The sequence below is a fragment of the Carassius gibelio genome, chromosome A5 (assembly GCF_023724105.1).
Source record: "Carassius gibelio isolate Cgi1373 ecotype wild population from Czech Republic chromosome A5, carGib1.2-hapl.c, whole genome shotgun sequence".
NCBI lineage: Eukaryota > Metazoa > Chordata > Actinopteri > Cypriniformes > Cyprinidae > Carassius > Carassius gibelio.
The window spans coordinates 15,915,304-15,935,777 of NC_068375.1; the positions used below are offsets into that span (position 1 = coordinate 15,915,304).

A 20,474-nucleotide genomic window follows, 5' to 3' on the forward strand; every position below is an offset into this window, starting at 1 on the left:
TTATATTAATACCAGATATAATGCCTGGTGTATCAAGTATGATACTCATTACAAATTCACCTATTAACACATAGATGTTTCTGACAAGTATTCCATAAATCAAGCTTTATAGGGTTAAACATGGTGTGATGGGGATATAATGTGATGGAAATTTTCATTAACAATAGATTACTTATTAATAAAAAAATAAAAACTATGAGCGAATGTACTGTATATTACAATACACTGTTAGTGAACAAATTAAACAAACTAGTGAGATTTTCCATTGGGCCAAACTTGGCCAAATAGTTAAAGAAACATTTAATGGAAAATTGGGAGTCTAAATTATAGTGGCCATTTGGCTGTCATGAATTCTTACCTTCATTCCATCCTCCCCTGGATTCCCAGAGAAACCCTTCCTCCCAGGTCTGCCCTGAACAGAAAGTAGAAATGACCCATAGTAGTGGACTCCCAATCCTCTAAATCTACTCCCTGACATCTCATTAGCTTCCTGGGACCAGTCTCCTCCATTCACCAATATATCAGCTCTTCCAGAAAGAGCAATTTCACAAACAGATGGATCACCTTGAGTCTCACTAACCTAATAAACAATACTCAGAAGTGTTTATTTTGGAGCCTGGACGGATTTCCTCGAGTTATCTGTTAGGTAATGTCTGACCCCACTGCCTTATTAGCTAAATTATCCATACTGCCTTCACTTGGAAAAACTCACTGAAATTGTGGGCAAGATCTTTGGCAAGGTTTGTACATGAAAAAGTGGGTTAAATGCAATGAAGTGCTAATTTGAATTCAGCTCTTGCTGTCAGGTACAGACAGCTGTTTGTATGCAGGCTTTGGCCTGAGGACAGACTATTCTTTACTACAGTTTATACCATTATTGCTGGATCTGGGTCAAGTCCGGATGCAGCGTTTAGAGCTGTGAAATTGTTTTGGGACAGAGGAAGATTGTTGCATTTGGAGGGTTTGAAACTCACACATTATAAAAGACTTTGTTGAGTGACAGAAACTGGCAGGAGTGTGTGAAGCCTATTACTATACTATACAATCATCACACATTTACAATGTGGAGATGTTCACAGAACATGAAGCAAGATCAGCGCTTTTAAATATTGTCTCCGATTATGAGCCGTGAGGTTCCATAAGAGTGTAAATAGGCTATAGCGCTAATGTTGCGATAGCAAAGATACCTAATTGAAGTTTATCCAATGATATCCAGGTTTTTTTGAGAAAGCACTCACCTCTAGTCCTGGAGTCCCTGGTGGCCCTACTGGGCCCTGATCTCCCTGTGGTTTAAAACACGGCCATTTTAAATTTGAAGTAATAAGCATCTACAAAATTATATTGATAGGATTTTAACTTTTTCATCTTTGTTTCGATATGCATTTGAGCAGAAGCCTTCTGAAAACACCTGTAATACAATGACATCTTAGATTCTAATAAGCTTCTAATAAGCTATGTGTTGTAGCTTATTCCTTGCCATATAAATGTCATTTTCCACACCATGTAAGGCAGTATACCTCTAATCTGTTCTTGTTCATTTGATCTGATTTTGTTAAAGTTGTGCCTCATTGTGCTGGTTCAGTACCACATCTTGCTCACAGATGCTTCTTTTTAGCAACAATTTAAACAAATCTGGATATTATATGCATTAATGTGTCTCCTATTTATCTATGGGGACATTATTTACCTCATGGCCGTATAAAAAAGGAATTTTACTGGCCTTTTACATAAAATTCTTAATTAAGAATGTATGCCTTGTTCTGATATGTATCCAAACATGGATAACTCTGCCTTTACCCAAAGCCAAATATTTATTAATTACACTTACAACCGGACCTATTACATGCTGTTTTTGTGACATTTGTCACATTTTTGTAACATTTTTTTTTATTACACATACAGTTATACACAGAGGATAATTATCACATAAATATGTTAAACAATGTTTTCTACTATATATACATTTATTGTATACAGTTGTACATTCAGATTTACAGCTGTTAATTCAGGATTTACTCCTAAACCAAAAAAGTGTCCCTGTCTGACCCTGTCCCTGTTTGGTTTAGGAATGAACGGATCCTACCTCAAGTCCAAGAACTCCTTTAGGGCCTGGAATCCCTCTCATTCCTGCATTCCCCTGGAAGGTATCAAAAATCAGCATATCTGTCCCTGTTTTACTATATGGGAACCAATTACAAGTAATTTTGGGAAGGGGACCAAATACTTGATGCACACCTTTGGGCCCTCAGCGCCATTCTGTCCTGGTGGTCCAATATCACCTGGAAAACCCTGAGAAAAGGTAACAACATTAGTCTAAGCACTACATTCATTATACTTTATCTAAAAAGACTCCCTCTGCAATACCTATGCAGCTAAAACTTCTCACTCTGAAAATTACTGGAGTGAACTGTGTGAGCCTTCTAAACAATAGCAAATTTATGTCTATCTTTGTGAACACAAAAGGAACTACTAAAGCCAAGTGCACTTTTATGTTGTTGCTCTGCGAGTTGGCTATGTTTTGTTGGCTGATTAAAGAAATAAAAAGTGCACTTATGTGCAGCTGAAAGACACTGTGTCATGTTTTTATCTTTCACTTTAGTTCATTTTGTGTGAGTTTTTTTGCATGTTTGGTGAAGAACTAAATTGCAGTCGTGGGAGGAATATCATCTTATAATAGACACTGATTTGTGATTAGATGTGTAGTGTAAAACAAGAAATTGTTAGTTTTTAAATGTACAAATGGAAATGAGCTTCTGTCTTTGTAGAGTACAATTGGCCTGAAATGAATATGCAGTTACCTCAGGGCCAGGTGGGCCTGAAAACCCATCTGGGCCTTGATCTCCAGGCTTCCCCTGAAATACAATCAGCTTGCTATAATTTTACTCTCTGTCAAATCAGCACTAAACATTTAAGATTAATCAACTTGGTAAAAAAAAAAGGAGAAAAAAAAGAAGGAAAATCTCATTAATTACCTGTTGTCCTGGCTTTCCTCGAATTCCTGGTAAACCTGGTGAGCCCTGATTACCCTGGAATATTCAATTCATTACCAGAACGTAGTTATTTAAATTAAAAACCCCTGTTTGGGTCTTTTAATGCACACAAATACAAATGCATGCACACACACTTTTTTTTAAGTTGTAAAAAAATTACTGCAGTATGATTTACAAGAAAATACAGACTTCCTATTAAACAATTTCACCGGTTAATTAAATGTAGTGATTTCTTTGTAATTAACTGTGAAATTTACTAGCTATTTAGGAGTGAATATTGTTTCTATATATACAGTTTTTTTCTTTCTTTCTTTTAGTGTACACAGACAGTGTGTGTGTGAATACATCAAAAGAAAAGCAGTTTGCTGAAATACCTTGTCACCTTGAAATCCAGGTTCTCCCGGTTCACCTGGCAACCCGACTTCACCCTGTCGACAGAGACAAAACAGTGACAAAACATCCCTTTCTGACCTTTAATCAGGATGTCTCAGTAGTTCAATCACAGCATTAGTCATTTTACTCAAGATAACCGTATCCATGTCTGTACTGTATCTGTATCTATTCTACAATTTCTGTAACTGTAGAAATGGAGATCAGAGTAGCTGTCCAAAACAAAGCCTGATATATTGCCAAGCAGCAAAATACAACATTTAATTACAGGGCTGTCATCACCTGTCCAGCTGACAGATAGAATTGGGGAGCAGCAGGCCAGAGGCTACACTGTTGATGCCTTGAAAGTGAAAGCGAAAGTGACGTGACATTCAGCCAAGTATGGTGACCCATACTCAGAATTTCTGCTCTGGATTTAACACATCCAAAGTGCACACACACAGTGCAGTGAACACACAAACACACACTGTGAACACACACCCGGAGCAGTGGGCAGCCATTTATTCTGCGGTGCCCGGGGAGCAGTTGGGGGTTCAATGCCTTGCTCAAGGGCACCTAAGTCGGGGTATTGAAGGTGGAGAGAGAACTGTACATGCACTCCCCCACCCACAATTCCTGCCGGCCTAAGATTCGAACTCACAACCTTTCGATTGGGAGTCCGACTCTCTAACCATTAGGCCACTACTTCCCTGCAACTTGACCAGACTGCTTTAATATTTAATATAATCTCACATAAAAGCACGCCAAACAATATTATTGCTTTACAATTATACATATATATAGGCTATAATAGAGTACCAGCACCTCTTTTGGGCCACTTAAAGCACTGGTTATATTGTTTGACAAGCTCTCTTAAAGCTTCTTAAATAACCTATTTTTCATCTTTATATATCCAAATTATATATATATATCAGCAAAATAGTAAAGCAATAATACTGTTAATTTAGTAATAATACATTAATTAACAAATTAACATTTAATAATACATATTTATTAGAACAACATTAGTTACTGTATGAATTTTAAAGTAATTTTATAGAAAAAACAAAAATATCTCAAAATCTATTTATTTATTACATTTTTTTACAATCACAGACAGAGAGAGGGAACTCAACTGAGTTATGTGTGGAGTAGGTGTGATTACATTGATGCATTAATGTTTTTGTACAAATTCTCTTTACGATCACCAAGGCTAGATTTATTTGATCAAAAACACAGTAAAAACAGTACTTTTGTTAAATATTACTATTTAAAATAACTGTTTCCATTTTAATATATACTTAAACATTTATTTATTCCTGTGATGGCAAAGCAGAATTTTCTTGTCAAATGATCTAATATGTTGACTTGCCGCTCAAGAAACATTCCTCATTATTATTGATGATGAAAACAGTTGTGCTGCTTAATTTTTAAAAACAGTGATGCATTTTTATCTTCCTTGATGAATGTTCCTTGATGAAAGTTCAACATTGTTTATTTCAAATAGGAATCATTTGTAACATTCACTTTTGATCAATTACATCCATTCTTGATGAATAAAAATTATGAAAAACTGACCCTAAACCTTTTTTTTTTTTTTTTAATCTGTGGCTGACAACATTTTGCATGTCACATCTCACAGCTGATCTCGGTCTCCCCTAATAGTGGCTCTGTGCAATCAAAACCAGAAGAAAAACAAAAGCTAATAAAGCATACTCAGATCACCTTATCACCTTTCAGTCCAGACTCGCCTGGGTGTCCCGGTACACCCTGCAAGAACACCAAAAAGACAAATGTTAAGAAGAAGAACTGGCTCAGTTGCTTTATGAATTGAAGACTATTCATTTTAACCATCTGATGCCCCTTGAAGGCAAACTAACTTTATCTTTAAATTCATTAACTAGCTTTGCCTACAACATTTGTTGCTGTGAAAAGAATCAATATTAATACATGATTCATTAAATGTATTGAAAATTGAAGTATTTTATAATTATGTAATACTGTGTGTGACCTAGTAACTGCTATAGCTGTTTAAAGCAATTGTTAATATAATCATGTTAAAATTCCAAGACAACTATAAGCAAAGATTTCTCCCAATCTGATCAAGCTGGTTAGAATGGTGTTTTTCTTATTTAAGAGGGGATTTGGCAACTTTTTAGGCTGGGAGACCTAAATCAGCTAAGAGTTGCGAATCCCTTTAGGCTAGTTTGAAATATACTTTTTTAACATTGATGTTCATTACAATTTCGGCGTAATCACCTTTGGCCCTATTAATCCAGGAAGACCCACAATTCCAACAAGGCCCATATCACCCTGCATGTGCAATATAAAAAACATTAACAAGCATAAAAATGTTCAATGCACGCATATATTTACATGCAAACAGAAAAAATAAATAATTTAGAAAGCATCAGTGTTGGGAAGGAAATTACTGCAGCCAGAAGATTAAATGTTAATCATTGAATGTTGGTTTACTCACAATAAAACCAGGGATGCCAACAGGACCTGGGGCACCCATCTCCCCCTGTGAAAAACAGAGAGCAGATATTGAGCGATACTGGCACAACAGTCGCTCTGAGGCCGCTGGAGAAAGGGGGGTGATACCTCTGTTCACTGATAACAAGCTAATCTGTTGCCTGCATCTACCCCTCAGTGAGCCAATGAAAAAGACACGCTGTGGAGTACAGAGAGGGGCTTGTTTTGTGGCATGACTGACCCGCTGCTACTTGCCATGCCTACTTCCTCCCTCAGCAGCAGGCCAAAAAATCCCCTGTGTATTCTCTCTCTCCTTGTTCTTTAAAAGAGAGCAGATAGATGTTAACAGGGTCGGCTGATCTTGCAGAGTGAGCACCGATGAAGGAAAAGGATTGCCGTGAAGGCGTGCATGGCCTCTACATTTGCGATATAGGGTTACAGTACAACAATGAGTCAGGCGGTCAGGCTAGCCCTATGCTACACTACTGCAAGTGTATATTTGAAATTAATTGGTTGCAAAAAAACAGAAGGAAGTACTTTTGTACAATCCACATTTTTTTTTATAAAACTACTTTTGATAATATTTAAAATTCCAAATGTATTCTATCCAATTGAAAGAAAGGGCAGATTTTAAGCAGAGGAAATTAGTTTTCTTAATATAAAGGGACAGTTCATTTACTCGTTCTCATGCCTTTGTTTCTTCTGTAAAACAAAATGTAATAATTTAATAAACATTCAGTGGGATGAGCTACATCACAATACAATATACAATACAATACAATTTTAATTGTTAAGCACATTTAAAACAACCGAGGTTAGCCAAAGTGCTGGACACTGACATAATTGCAACAAATTAAAAAAAAAACACATAAAATGAGCACAATACACAGTTTAAAAAAGTGACAAACTAAAATAATAAAATGCAGAAATGAACTTTCAGGCTGGTTTAAAGGCCAATGAATAAAAGTGAGTTTTAAGTCGTGATTTAAAACTGTCAAGGCTGGGAGCCACTCTGACATGCATAGGCAGATCATTCCACAGCCTAGGGGCCACGACTGAAAAAGCTTGATCTCCCCTATTTTTAAGTCTTATTCTAGGAACAGATAAGAGTAGTTGGTCAGCAGACCTCAATGACCTTAGAGGAGCATGCATCTTCAGTAGATCATCTATGTAAGCTGGGGCTTGACCATGAAGAGATTTAAAAACAAACAATAAAATTGTAAACTGTATTCAAAAACAAACAGGTAGCCAATGAAGAGAGGCAAGAACAGGCATAATGTGCTGTCGTTTACGGGTTCCTGTAAGGAGTCGAGCGGCAGCATTCTGAACTATTTGCAATCTAGAAAGAGAGGCCTGGTTAACTCCTATATATAAAGCATTACAATAATCCAGGCGAGTGGTGATAAAAGCATGTATAACCCTCTCCAAATCTTTGAAAGATAGAAATAGCTTCAATTTGGGAAGTAGCCTAAGTTGAAAGAAACTTTACAACTTCTCTAGGTGAAGATCACTATCCATCTTTACCCCAAGGTTCGTTACCATAGACTTTACGTAGGGCGTCAGGGGTCCCAGGTCCAATTTGGAGGTGCTAGTAAAACTGCTAGGTCTGAAAATCATAATTTCAGTTTTACTTTCATTAAAATGTAAAACGTTTAAAGCCATCCATGCTTTAATATCATAAAAACACTCTAACAGCCTTTTTATTGAATCCTCACCCTTTTGTTTTATAGGCAGGTAGATTTGTAAATCATCTGCATACAGATGGAAACCAATGTTATGCTTTTTTAAGGTGGAACCTAAAGGAAGCAAGTAAAGGGAGAAGAGAATCGGCCCCAAAATAGAGCCTTGCGGTACTCCACATGTCACTGGTGCTGCTGGTGAAGTAGAGCCCCCATACCCAACTTTAAACACTCTCGCTGAGAGATATGATCTAAACCCTTTTAATACAGTGCCTTTAATCCCCACGTTGTGCTCGAGACCCGAGATAAGAACACTGTGGTCAACCGTATCAAAGGCTACATCACTACATCAAAATCAGTACAAAAAGGTCATGCAACTTATTCATCATATTTCAAATACTCTAAAAAAAACAACCTGATATTTAAGCAGATAAAGGTGTTGGAAATGCATCAATTATGTTAATTGGCAGAAACAGCAGAAGCAACAGGTAAACATTTCTGCCACCCACTGGACTGGAGCAAGCAGGAGCACAAAGGCAGCCACTATTACACTGGTTAAACTGCTTGAAGATTGGGTCATTTTTCAACAAAACCAATCAGAGAACCATTAAAGTGAGTCACTATAAACTCATTGTACTGAATAATATACTTACTTAATTACCTCTAATTGTGTTCCACCAAAGAAAGAAAATCATCTTCTGAATTTCTTATATATATATATATATATATATATATATATATATATATATATATATATATATATATATATATATTAGGGGTGTAACGGTTCACAAAATTCACGGTTCGGTTCGATACGATACACTGATGTCACGGTTCGGTTCGGTTCGGTTCGATACGTTTTAGATACAGCAAAATGTAAAAACATCTCAACTTTTCAGAATGCCGCAAGCGCACCGCGGGTCATGTGACAAGAACTAACCAATCAGCTTCATCCTTTCCCGTAACAACGTTGAGAGCTCAGCCAAGATGAAGGATCAGCTGATCATAGTTGTATATGGATTGCAATTTTGAAATAAATTTAGTAGCAGAGCTACTGCAAGCGATTTTTAGAGCTGCAAATCCATTTATCCTTCGCTGAAATTTCCGCGTCTCATGGAGAGAGCACTGTTGCTTAGCAAAGACAGACGCCTCATGAGCGCTTCTGCCCAAGCGCTTTGGAAAGGAGGAGAAAGACGCGCTTAGCGTTTTCCATGCGTTTTTAGGCACGATATGTGAACGGCCCCTAAGGCGCTCGCTCACTCAGCACGCGCTGAAGGCTCGTTGCAAAATGTCGAATGCCTTTAACAGACCAGAAATATAAGATCCTAAAATAACCAACAGGTCTGGTGTTTGGGTTGGATTCCCTGTAAGCTATAGTTTCTAAATGCTGCAGGGATAGTTTGCTGCGTGCATGTTTCTCCTTTTTTTCGTCTTTTCCCAGATAGTACTGACGCATATATCCCAGATATTCCCGCTGGTGTTTTTTTTTTTTTTTTTTTTTATTCCCGCTGGTGTACCCTGTCATGTTGCAGATGCGACATACCGTTGTTTTTTTATCCACCACTCTCTTGCCATCACCATTATAGCTTAAAGGGAATCCAAAGTGCACCCAAACACCAGACCTGTTGGTTACTGGAGGATCTTCTTTTTCTAGTCTGTTAAACGCATTGGCCATTTTGCAACGAGCCTTCAGCGCGTACTGAGTGAGCGAGCGCCTGCTGAGTAGCCTAACATTAGTGATGTGTCGTTCGTGAACGAATCGTTCTTTTTGAACGAATCTTTTAGGTGAACGAATCGTTCTCGTTCACGTAATCCACTGACTCATATTTCTCGTTCAGTGAAGTTCCTCCCTCCACAGCAGCGCGGCGCTATAAGCAGCGCATGCGCAGCTCAGTGAACCGGGTAAATGAACCATTTGATCCTGTCAAAGAATTACTCAACCTCGAACCATTAACCTTCGAGTATGAGATGTGACAGAGTATCTGATTTGTTGAATGTAGTGAACGAATACGCCCTTCAATGAACGAGTTTCATATGAGTCTGAACTAGATCTAAAGATCGTTCGTGAACGAAATGACTGAACTGGTACACATGTCGTTCGTGAACGAGTTGAATGATTTAGTACATCTCGAACTGATCCACATGTCGTTCGTGAATGAAATGAAATGGTACATAGTTTATCTCGTTCGTGAACTAAATGAATGAGAGTAAACCAGTTTAGTCTGCCATTTATGCATGTCAATCTCGCAAAATGCAAAGAAGTGCACATACGCTTGTTTTGATATTTAGCAGCCCCACGTTTAATCCCCGATTTATGAATGTGAATATATAATATACAAACTGTCTGACCAAACAATTAAAATGCTAATTAGGCGAGAAAACCTTGTGCTTTGTTCATCTGAACAACTTAATTAGACTTTATATATTGAATGCGATTATACACACATTTTAATTAAGACAGATCAGTTTTTGTAACAAGTGAATACGTTCATTGACTTAAGACATAGCACATAATACACTCTTTTTTTGCCACCTGTTGGCTTATTTTGTGTAATACGAAGAAATGGTCACTGAACGAATCAGTGAACGATTCTGAACGAATCATTTTGGTGAACGAACTGAAAATGAACGAATCTCTAGAAAGAATCATAATTTCCACCACTACCTAACATAAACATATAAGATGGTGTTTTTTTCTTCTTCGGGAGTGTCAGGGGCGTTGCCTGTTACGTTGTTTGGGTTATTGGGCTACCTTGTTGAACGCATATCATTATATTTCTCTCTCTCTCTTTTTTTTTTTTCAAATATAATTAATTACTCCAACGAACCGTTCGGTATACATAATGCGTACCGCGTACCGAACCGAAAGCGTCGTACCGAACGGTTCAATACGAATACGCGTATCGTTACACCCCTAATATATATATATATATATATATCAGGTAACTACCTGCTAAACAAACTATACCAGGTAAATGTCTGATTATGCAGTAAATGAATAGCTCACTCCAAACCATAAGCATGGGCAATGGTGGCTATGAGTGGCTTAGCAAATACCACTTACAACTGGTGAAATGTGGTTTTGCACTTGAATTTTCACCAGATTTAAAAAAAAAATTAAAAAAAAAATGATATAAACATTTTAAACATTTTATACATTACTAAGATATTATACTTATGTCTTAGAACAATTCCTAATATGCAAATAAGTGACAGAAAAATTACTTATTTGGATATTATGGTACATGGAAACATGAATAAGACAGAAAAGTTGAAATATTCGGTTAAGAATATGGTAAAACGATCAGAAGTGAAGCAACCCCTGTAATGGCTAAAACAGATTTCTGCTGTAGACTCCTGTAGTGACAGCTGATTTCCTCATTACCAATATTATTCAATGCTGAGCTGCACTTGATGGCCTGTGTGTGTTATTGTGGTGGCAAAAATCAAAAGTATTTATTATAGTTGTGTGGTTTGAGTGGCCCGGTCAGCTTGTATAACCGTTTGTCATACTGAATATCAATGTATGACAGGCAGGAAAAGGGCATGCAGAGGCTAGGAGACTTTGCGATGACATTTTGTTGAACATTTCTCTCGCTGTGGGGCAATATTCTGATATACTAAACCTGATAATAAATATAACCACATAAATCTGTGTTTAAATCTCTCTGAGCATTAGAAAACTGGAGTTGTCCTAAGAGACTGACATAGCCAAGAGGTTGATGTAGCACTACTTACTGGGTTTCCATCAGGTCCTGGTGGTCCTTGCTCCCCAAAATCTCCTGGAAAGCCCTAAGCACACAAATGTGAGAGACAGCAGAGCTTAGCAGAGCAAGACATGAAGAAACCACACTTAGACTTAGGGCAGATACCATTTGTGCATTGCTGTTTCCCGTTGACCACATGTTAAACATTGTCCTTTCACTCTAATCCTGCGCAAACCTCGGTAACACCAGAACCACTCCATAATCATGGGATATTGAAAAACTGGATCTCAAAGAACAGGAAAGCAGCAATAGGATAGAATAAGGTCTAACCACAGACTATATCTCCTATACAGCCAACACATTCTAGAAATGTGGGAGACACTGCAGTATAGTTGATTTCACAAAGGTGGTTCTGGATGAAGTATATTAGTGGCCAGAATCATTTTACCACTATTTAAGTACTGTATGTGAATAAAACAAATTAAAATGAACGCTTTTGCATTATTATTACTACTATAGATACTAAAGTAAGTTAGAACTAATTTTTCTTTTGCATTTGCATATTAACCATGTCTCAAATATAGGAAAGACTGACTGTCACACATTACAACAAATCAAAACTTTTAATGAAAAGTTTGTAATTGTTTTTATGTGTCAATAAACTGCTCTATACAGAATATTTTGGTATTAAAAAAGTAAAATCATCAAATCAATAGTAAACAATTGGGAATGCTTCCAAAAATTACATTAAGTTGTATAACTGTTTTCAACACTGATAATAATAATGTCTTAGAAAGCATATTAGACTGATTTGAATGTCTGTTGCTTTTATAGGGTCTGTAAGGTCATGAATAACATGGAAATGCCATGCGATTTTAAAACAACAATTTCCAGGCCTAAAAACTTTGCTGAGAGGGACTATGTGTCGCATGGTTTTAATAAATCTCGCAGCTTTCAAGTTTAGAATGAGGGAAATTCCTGCATTTATTCAACATAGCTTGTAGGTTTGAATAATAAAATAAATCCACACAAAGTCTAAGATTAAATCAGTCATTTGAATCCATGACCTCTCTCAGAGCACGCTACTCATCAGCGCATAAGTGACCTGCACGCTGCGATACAAGACTCACTCACATTTCAGGACAGCTGACAGGACTGTCACTTGACTAATCGGGTCATTGTTGCATTGTCACAAAAATGTCTAATAATTTGTACACCTTTTTAAGAATTTTAAGCCATTTGGTACTCACACGCTCCAAAGACTGTATTATGTGCCCTCACAGTCACATCCAAAGCTCGTGCATATAAAGCTGACTTGCAAGTATTATATGAGTTATTGTCCGTAGTTTGTTGAGTTTAAGCAACCAAATACAAACAATATGATGTCTGATGGGTGTTGGCAAATGAAACAGTTTCCTGGCACACTCTACTAAAATACAGGGCGAAAAAGAAAGAATAGGGGGAACAAATCAATAATTAAACAACACTGCGTCATCAGTGTTGGTGTTGTATCAGACACTTTCAATTAACATCAGGCTATATGAAAAACAAGCTCAAATGGAGTTAACAAGGACTTTGGCCAGCGAATGAGGAGATCTGTGTTTTGTCCGCATTTGAGGAAAGTGAAGGGCATTATATGCCATTATCACCTTTTACAGGTTAGGATATAACGTTTATTTATTTATGTGTTTTTTTTTTTTTTTTGCTGTTTAATACACTTGGCCAAAATCTCATGATATAAACGATTAAAAGCACTTATGCACAGGATATTTTAAACGTACAAAAGTGTATTAGCTAGATGGCAAAAAAAAATACTTCTCCAGTCTTTAAACACACAAAAACAATAGCCTTTACAGACTTGTTTGAGTAGAGAAAATGCTGTACTATTCAAAGATATTTGTTTACCCTTGCTTTGCAAATAAGCCAAGATCTGTCTCCTCCAGGCTGTGCGCGGTGCTCAATCTGAGTGAAGGTGTGTGAAGTGACGAGGTTTCGCGAGAGCTTGAGGATCCAATGGTGTTACAAAGTTTTACAAGCTCCTTTAAATACTTATCATTAGTTAAATATTTCTAAAACCCTGTGATTTAAAATAATAATAATGAATTATAATAGAGATATGAATTTTTTTATAGTTTTTCACGTTACATATCTGGCTATTCTCTGTCTGCCATATGAAAACACTGCCCCTGGAGGAGGGGAATCTTCCAAAATGAAATTAAGCCCTGGGTTTATTAGAACGCTTCATTTTCTTCATCAACTGGGCACTTGCCTACCGTAACGTAACGTAATGGCGACCCTAGAGGGTACCCCCAACATATTTGTTGCCCAAGGCAACCGCCTAGTTCGCCTATAGCAATCGCCGGCACTGCTTAAGATATTATGTGGAATGTAGGCTGCAATAGGATCATGGTACTTCATTAAAGGAGAAGTTCCCCCAGAAATGATAGTTTGCTAAAAAAAACAAACAAAAACAAAAATAAACAAAACAATACTAACCCTCAGGCCATCCGGGATGTAACTGAGTCTGTTTTAGCATTTAGCATTACATCACTTGCTCACCAATGGATCCTCAGCAGTGAATGGATGCCATCAGTAAGAGATTTTCAAATACTGATAAAAACAACACAATAAACCACAAGTAATCCATGTGACTCCAGTCCATCAATTAATGTCTTGTAAAACAAAAATTGCTTATTACAAACAAGCAAGGTTTTGCTTCACAAGATTTTAACTGATGGACTCTTATTCTGACGGCACCCATTCAATGCAGAGGATTCATTGGTGGGCAAGTGATGTAATGTCACATTTTCCAAATCTGTTTCAATGAAGAAACAAACTCATCTACACCTTGGATGGTCCAAGGGTGAGTAAATTTTTAGCAAATCTTCATGTTTGTTTGAATTACTCTAATGTATCAATCCAATTGACTGTGGATCAATGGTTGAGAAACCTTGCTTTAAAATTGTAGATAATGAGGGCCTTAAGTCTGTGCAAACAGAATCAAACTCTCTAAAACATCATCGTTTTAAATAGCACGAAAGGAGTCACAAATCAATGAACACAGATGCAAGTCAATCACAGAAGTTTGTCTAGAGAGGATGGTGAAAGAAAACTTTACCGGCCTACCCATCTTGCCCTTCTTCCCGGGAACACCAGGTAAACCCTAAAAGAAGATGGCAGAGAGAAGGAGAGCATGGAAAGACAGGTAAAAAGAGACAGAAAAAAAAGATTTAATCAATTACTTATCCCAGCAGATGCAACCGACTGTGTGAATGCTGAAAGGTCTTTAGTTTCTATTCTTCTGGACACAAAAGGTTCTCTCAGATCTCTATGAACTCTGTCCATCTGGGCCTGAAATGAGACATGATCTAGCTAATCTGCAGCAGGCCATATTTCAGGTCCCGGAAGTTTATATTGCTATTTCCACAAAGCATCGCAGGCCGGAATTCACTAGCTCAAGGTTCCCGAGCAAATACTGTGAGAACTGAGACAAACTACTGTTTTGAAGGGGGATCACTGTGGTTTTAGTGGAGCGTGCCCCTTTCACCAGGCTTCCTACTGAAAGCAAGTGCTCTGGATTTACAAGCCACTATTATAAAGAAGAATTATACATGTAAGGCACAAGTGTGTGGGTTTTCCTCTAGGGGCATCAAAACCAAGACTATATGTCTTCATTATGCCATACTGTTTTACTACACACTGAAGGGAACATCAATGGGAATATATATATACTCTTAATCTGTACATCATTTTAATGTTTCTATTCAAGTTCAAACCATTTGCTGTGCATTTCTTTATACCATAATTAGCAAAAAAAAAAAAAAAATTACTTTAGTGCAGAAACAACAACAAAACTCACTCTCTCTCCGTCAGGTCCAGGGAGACCGAAGATGCCTGGGATTCCAATGAAGCCCTAAAAAAGGGGAGTGTAAGAAGAGTTAAGACTTTAGAGTGATGTGGTCTGAATATCCCTTGATAAACTGCACATTGTCTTGGAAGGTCTTTTGAGGGAAGTGGCTGCTCGGTGAAGATCGAGGCCTTGAGGCAAGTGTATATGCCCATGGACTGCATGGTGCTGGCTTCCACGATGTAGTCCAAGGGCACATACCCTCACACCAGGGATCACACTGGCATTCAGCAGGAAGGCTAAGGTTGGGCACAAGGTTAATACAGATGAACTTACAATGAAATCTTGAAGAGAAAAAAGAATAATGATGAGTGAATGATGCATTTTATGATGCAATAATAAAAAAGGAAACATGAAAATGAAATAAAATAACAATGAAAAGCATGAAATATAAAGTAAACATATTAAATGAAAGCAGTATTTAAAAATATCTATTACAAATACATTAAAGTAAAATTGTGTTTCATATTCTTATATAAAGTAAAATAATAATGCAAACCCGATTCCAAAAAAGATGGGGCACTGTATTAATTGTGAGTAAAAAAGGAATGGAATAATTTACAAATCTCATAAATGTTTATTTTATTTACAATAGAATATAGATAACATATCAAATGTTGAAAGTGAGACATTTTGAAATGTCATGCCAAATACTGGCTCATCTAGGTACAACTTTCAAAAAAGTTGGGACTGGTAGCAATAAGAGGCCGGAAAAGTTAAATGTACATATAAGGAACAGTTGGAGGACCAATTTGCAACTTATTAGGTCAATGGGCTAGTTGCATATCTCCGCCATCTTGGATTTCCGGTCTTGCGAGTGTGTGCGTAGATATTTCCGGTTGTGCTTAAAGTCAGTGCAGAAAACTGGAGCAGTCCAAATATTACCTTCTATATGTTTACAGGATTTATAATATCACTTCATATGCAAATAAGATATACACTGCTATTATCACTATACTACAAATGTTAACTGAGCCAGTGGATTTGAAACTTGTGTATGTTTGGGTCCGGTGAATGAATTAAATACACTAATGTTCATACTGTTCACGAAATGAAAGTTGAACTCATGGCGTGTATACACAGCTATATAATGTATTTTATCTTACCAAATATGTAAATGTACAAATTACTTATTTCTCGAAAATGTTTGCATTATTATTATTATTTTTATATTAAATATTTACCTCGTGAGACGTGGTCTGCGATTTATCTTCAGAAATATCTATTTCTCAATTGTACATTGTACATTGTTTCATTTTCACAACATATTTTATTATTTTACATAGTAAAAAATACGTGACTAATTTTAATATGTTTAATCTGATAATTAATGCAAAACAATAACAATATACATAGACAGATAATGATTTATGCTACAGATCTTTCACAAAACAAATAAAAACACACATGAATGCAAACAGCGATCTTTTATTTAATGCAAACATACCATAATTATATTACGTTTAATTGTACAGTTAGTTATAAATTATGTTATCAAATAAAGTTAATAAAACATGCTTTATCAGAAATCTCTGTGCGTCTTGTTTGACAGTCAGAAACATTTATCTTACATAACAGAACAAAACCTGCTCTTCAAAATGAAAAGTATTGCATATTTGAATGGTTTGTGTTTGAAAGAAGAAATCCCTGTGGACCTGACCTGACGCTGATCCGCATAATCAACAGAAGAATAAAGCAATCTCCGCGTTGTATCTTGATGAATTTCCACACAGAAGTACGCAAAATATAGGGAGGATGTTTCGCCATGTTTTTGATATACCACTATCGGCTGTTAAATTTGAAAATCATTAATTATATACATCTAGCCAAGATCCGTGTGCAAGTTTCCATTACAGTCAATGCGAGCGTCGCAAGACCGGAAATAAGTACGCACACACTCGCGTCGCTGAAGCTCACCGGCGCCATCTTGTGCAACTAGCCCATAGGCAACATGATTGGGTATAAAAAGAGCCTCTCAGAGTGGCAATGTCTCTCAGAAGTCAAGATGGGCAGAGGATCACCAATTCCCCCAATGCGGCGGCGAAAAATAGTGGAGCAATATCAGAAAGGAGTTTTTCAGAGAAAAACTGCAAAGAGTTTGAAGTTATCATCATCTACAGTGCATAATATCATTCAAAGATTCAGAGAATCTGGAACAATCCACCGTGCCATTCGCCGTTGCTGGCTAAAACTCTATAGGTCAAAAAAGCCATATCTAAACATGATCTAAAATTGCAGCCTGGGACAAGGCTCATTTAAAATGGACTTTGGCAAAGTGGAAAACTGTTCTGTGAAACAAATCTAAATTTGAAGTTCTTTTGGGAAAACTGGGATGCCATGTCATCCACACTAAAGATGACAAGGACAACACAAGTTGTTATCAGCGCTCAGTTCAGAAGCCTTGATCTCTGATGGTATGTGGTTGCATGAGTGCGTGTGGCATGGGCAGCTTACACATCTGGAAAGGCACCATCAATGCTGAAAGGTATATCCAAGTTCTAGAACAACATATACTCCCATCCAGACGTTGTCTCTTTCAGGGAAGACCTTGCATTTTCCAAAATGACAATGCCAGACCACATACTGCATCACTTACAACATCATGGCTGCGTAGAAGAAGGATCCTGGTACTGAAATGGCCAGCCTGCAGTCCAGATATTTCACCCATAGAAAACATTTGGTGCATCATAAAGAGGAAGATGTGACAAAGAAGACCTAAGACAGTTGAGCAACTAGAAGCCTGTATTAGACAAGAATGGGTCAACATTCCTATTCCTAAACCTGAGCAACTTGTCTCCTCAGTCCCCAGACGTTTGCAGACTGTTATAAAAAGAAGAGGGGATGCCACACAGTGGTAAACATGGCCTTGTCCCAACATTTTTGAGTGTTGATGCCATGACATTTTAAATCAACTTATTTTTCTCTTAAAATGGTAAATTTTCTCAGTTTAAACATTTGATATATCATCTATGTTATATTCTGAATAAAATATTGAAACTTCCACATCATTGCATTCCCTTTTTATTCACAATTTGTACAGTGTCCCAACTTTTTTGGAATCGGGTGTGTAAACGAAATAATAACGAACTAAAAAAAATAAATGTTGGCACTAAGGCAAAGAATAAAAAGGTTTACTCTGCTGCCGTATATTTTACAAGACCAAACAGGTTTTAAAATGTTAGTGGAATTATAATGTAAAACCCAGCTGACAGAGGTATGCTATCAGAGCTGATGTTCTGAGGTTTTATTATGAATTTATTTATAAATGTCTACAACTATTTCCTTTTCTGGTGTTGTTTCATAGTTTCCAAACTGGAAAACAAGGTTTCAATACCAAAAATGCAGAAGCCCTTACAAACCTTCCTGAACATAAATGCTCTGTTACTTTTAAGCAAATTTATAAGTGGGAGCAAATGTGGAATGCAAAACATCTTATCTTAACTGAACTCAGCCAGTACATGATGATTAAGTAATAGCCAACACAGTCTAAACAAGTTCTTATTAAAATTATATACACAAATCTGTGCATAACTGGAAGACAGTATATTTTTACCAGGCAATATAGAGAGTCGCTGTGTAATCTGTCCCTTACCCGTATGCCTTTTGGTCCCATATTTCCTATAGGCCCTGGCAAACCCTACAAAAGACAAATAATGCAATGTTCTCATACCTAAAGATCGGACCAATAATAATTTTGTTTACATAATTTATTTGAGAAAATCAATTTTATCGAGTTTCATGGTTTTGCAAATATGCTCATGAAAGGTAATACACACACACACACATAAAAAAAAAACACAGCTTGATTGTCATGCTATTTTATCATATTATATATTATATACTATCATTATAGTGTTCCTGTGGCTCAAGTGGTAGCGCATTGGGGTAGCAGCGCAAGGTTGAAGGTTTAATTCCCAGGGAACACATTAGGTAAAACATTTTAGCCTAAATGCACTGAAAGTCGCTTTGGATAAAAGCATCTGCTAAATGCATTAATTAATTTATCACGAGGAACAGATTGGTGTTGATGCTGAACAGGTGGAAAGTAGCAAATAAGTTGATCTAGACCCAATCAATATGTCCTCCTGAAGTGTTTGGAGGACATACTTGAGAAATTATTCTTGCAACACCTTTTACAATTCCAACCACAGACTTGCCAAACTTTAAACATAAACTGAACTGGGATGTGCGCTTTTACCTACCTTGGCCAAGGATAGTTCAAGCAAAAATTTCAATTCTGGCACTTATGGTGGCCACTGATCATAGAATAGTTTTTTTTCCCCTTTATATGGTCAATGTCTGCAGTAAACTTTTTGCTTACCAAGACTATTCAAAACGTCTTCTCTTGTGTTTTGAAACAACCTGAGAGTGAGTAAATATCAGAGTTTTAAATTTTTGGGGTGAGCTATCCCTTTAAAGAGTTAAATCAGCTGAATCTCTGTAAAGTCTGCAATGAATCCAGAAAATCGACGTACATCTACATTACAATAGGATTTTCTAAAACATGCCTAATGGTGAAGTTATTTAAGAATGTAAACTACCAGAAATGTTTAATTAGTAAGATGTAGTTGTTTCCTTGGTAAATATGAACAGCTGTGGCTGATCAAATGTACTGTACAATCAGCAGTGGGAGAACACCTATCAAAAGGGGATCTGGAATCATTCATGCCTTTGGCACTCAGAAAAATAAAGTGGTCATACTGGCAGAGCAAGCTGTTTTAGTCTCATGTACAAGCCGTGACACTTCACTATTAGTCTCACTTTACTCATATCTGTGAGAACTGTGCAAGCCAGCAGCACAACAGAAGATTTACTGCACCTGCCTGCCAGGATAACCTTTGGCACCCAGGCTTCCATCCGGTCCTCTTTCTCCCTGTAAAGAGAGGACAAAGAAAATAATATAAAGCCAAGAAAATCAATTACAATAAAAATGTTGTTAGCATTGGAAGCTCTTGTGGAGAGCCATAAAAAAGCACAAAGGAGAAAGAGAGGAGTAAAAGGTATTTAAACAACGTTATGCTACTGCATGTCTGTAAATAGTGTTTTTTTCATGTGTTGAATGCATGTGTTGAATGCATCTCAACTGAGTAGCGAAGAGTTCTGATTAGATGAAAGATTTTTACTAGTGATATCAGTTAATTATCAGTGATAATCAGTTAATCAGTTAAAAACTGCTAAAAAGACTACTTTTTAAAAAATCCTTAAGTTTCATGGAAAAAATACTCTTGCGCTGTATGCATGCATACCATCTTTTGTCATGATTCTGCCCTCGTGTCCTTGATTTTTCCCTAGTCTTGAGGCAGGATCATGACAGACCCGTGTTTTGTGTACAAGCACATGGCCTTGT

The 20,474-nt window shown here is 36.9% G+C and overlaps 1 protein-coding gene and 1 long non-coding RNA gene across 2 annotated transcripts in view; both read right to left on the reverse strand.

Annotated features, from left to right (window-relative positions):
- The window catches only part of LOC127997392 (collagen alpha-1(XXVII) chain B), a 118,345-nt gene that overhangs the window by 40,388 nt on the left and 57,483 nt on the right, over window positions 1-20,474 (reverse strand). The window contains exons 9-23 of the mRNA XM_052592022.1: window positions 19,947-20,000; window positions 18,720-18,764; window positions 15,080-15,133; window positions 14,339-14,383; window positions 11,252-11,305; window positions 5,839-5,883; window positions 5,619-5,672; window positions 5,085-5,129; window positions 3,365-3,418; window positions 2,973-3,026; window positions 2,799-2,852; window positions 2,236-2,289; window positions 2,084-2,137; window positions 1,239-1,283; window positions 359-412 (exon numbers count right to left, since the gene is read on the reverse strand). Coding sequence (XP_052447982.1) covers window positions 359-412; window positions 1,239-1,283; window positions 2,084-2,137; window positions 2,236-2,289; window positions 2,799-2,852; window positions 2,973-3,026; window positions 3,365-3,418; window positions 5,085-5,129; window positions 5,619-5,672; window positions 5,839-5,883; window positions 11,252-11,305; window positions 14,339-14,383; window positions 15,080-15,133; window positions 18,720-18,764; window positions 19,947-20,000 — 765 coding nt within the window. The remainder of the gene's footprint in view (window positions 1-358; window positions 413-1,238; window positions 1,284-2,083; window positions 2,138-2,235; window positions 2,290-2,798; window positions 2,853-2,972; window positions 3,027-3,364; window positions 3,419-5,084; window positions 5,130-5,618; window positions 5,673-5,838; window positions 5,884-11,251; window positions 11,306-14,338; window positions 14,384-15,079; window positions 15,134-18,719; window positions 18,765-19,946; window positions 20,001-20,474) is intronic.
- LOC127997424 (uncharacterized) lies at window positions 8,982-10,418 on the reverse strand. Its single transcript, XR_008170294.1, has 2 exons — window positions 10,179-10,418; window positions 8,982-9,240 (listed from the first exon to the last, which is right to left on the reverse strand). It is a non-coding gene; the product is annotated as an uncharacterized LOC127997424 (long non-coding RNA).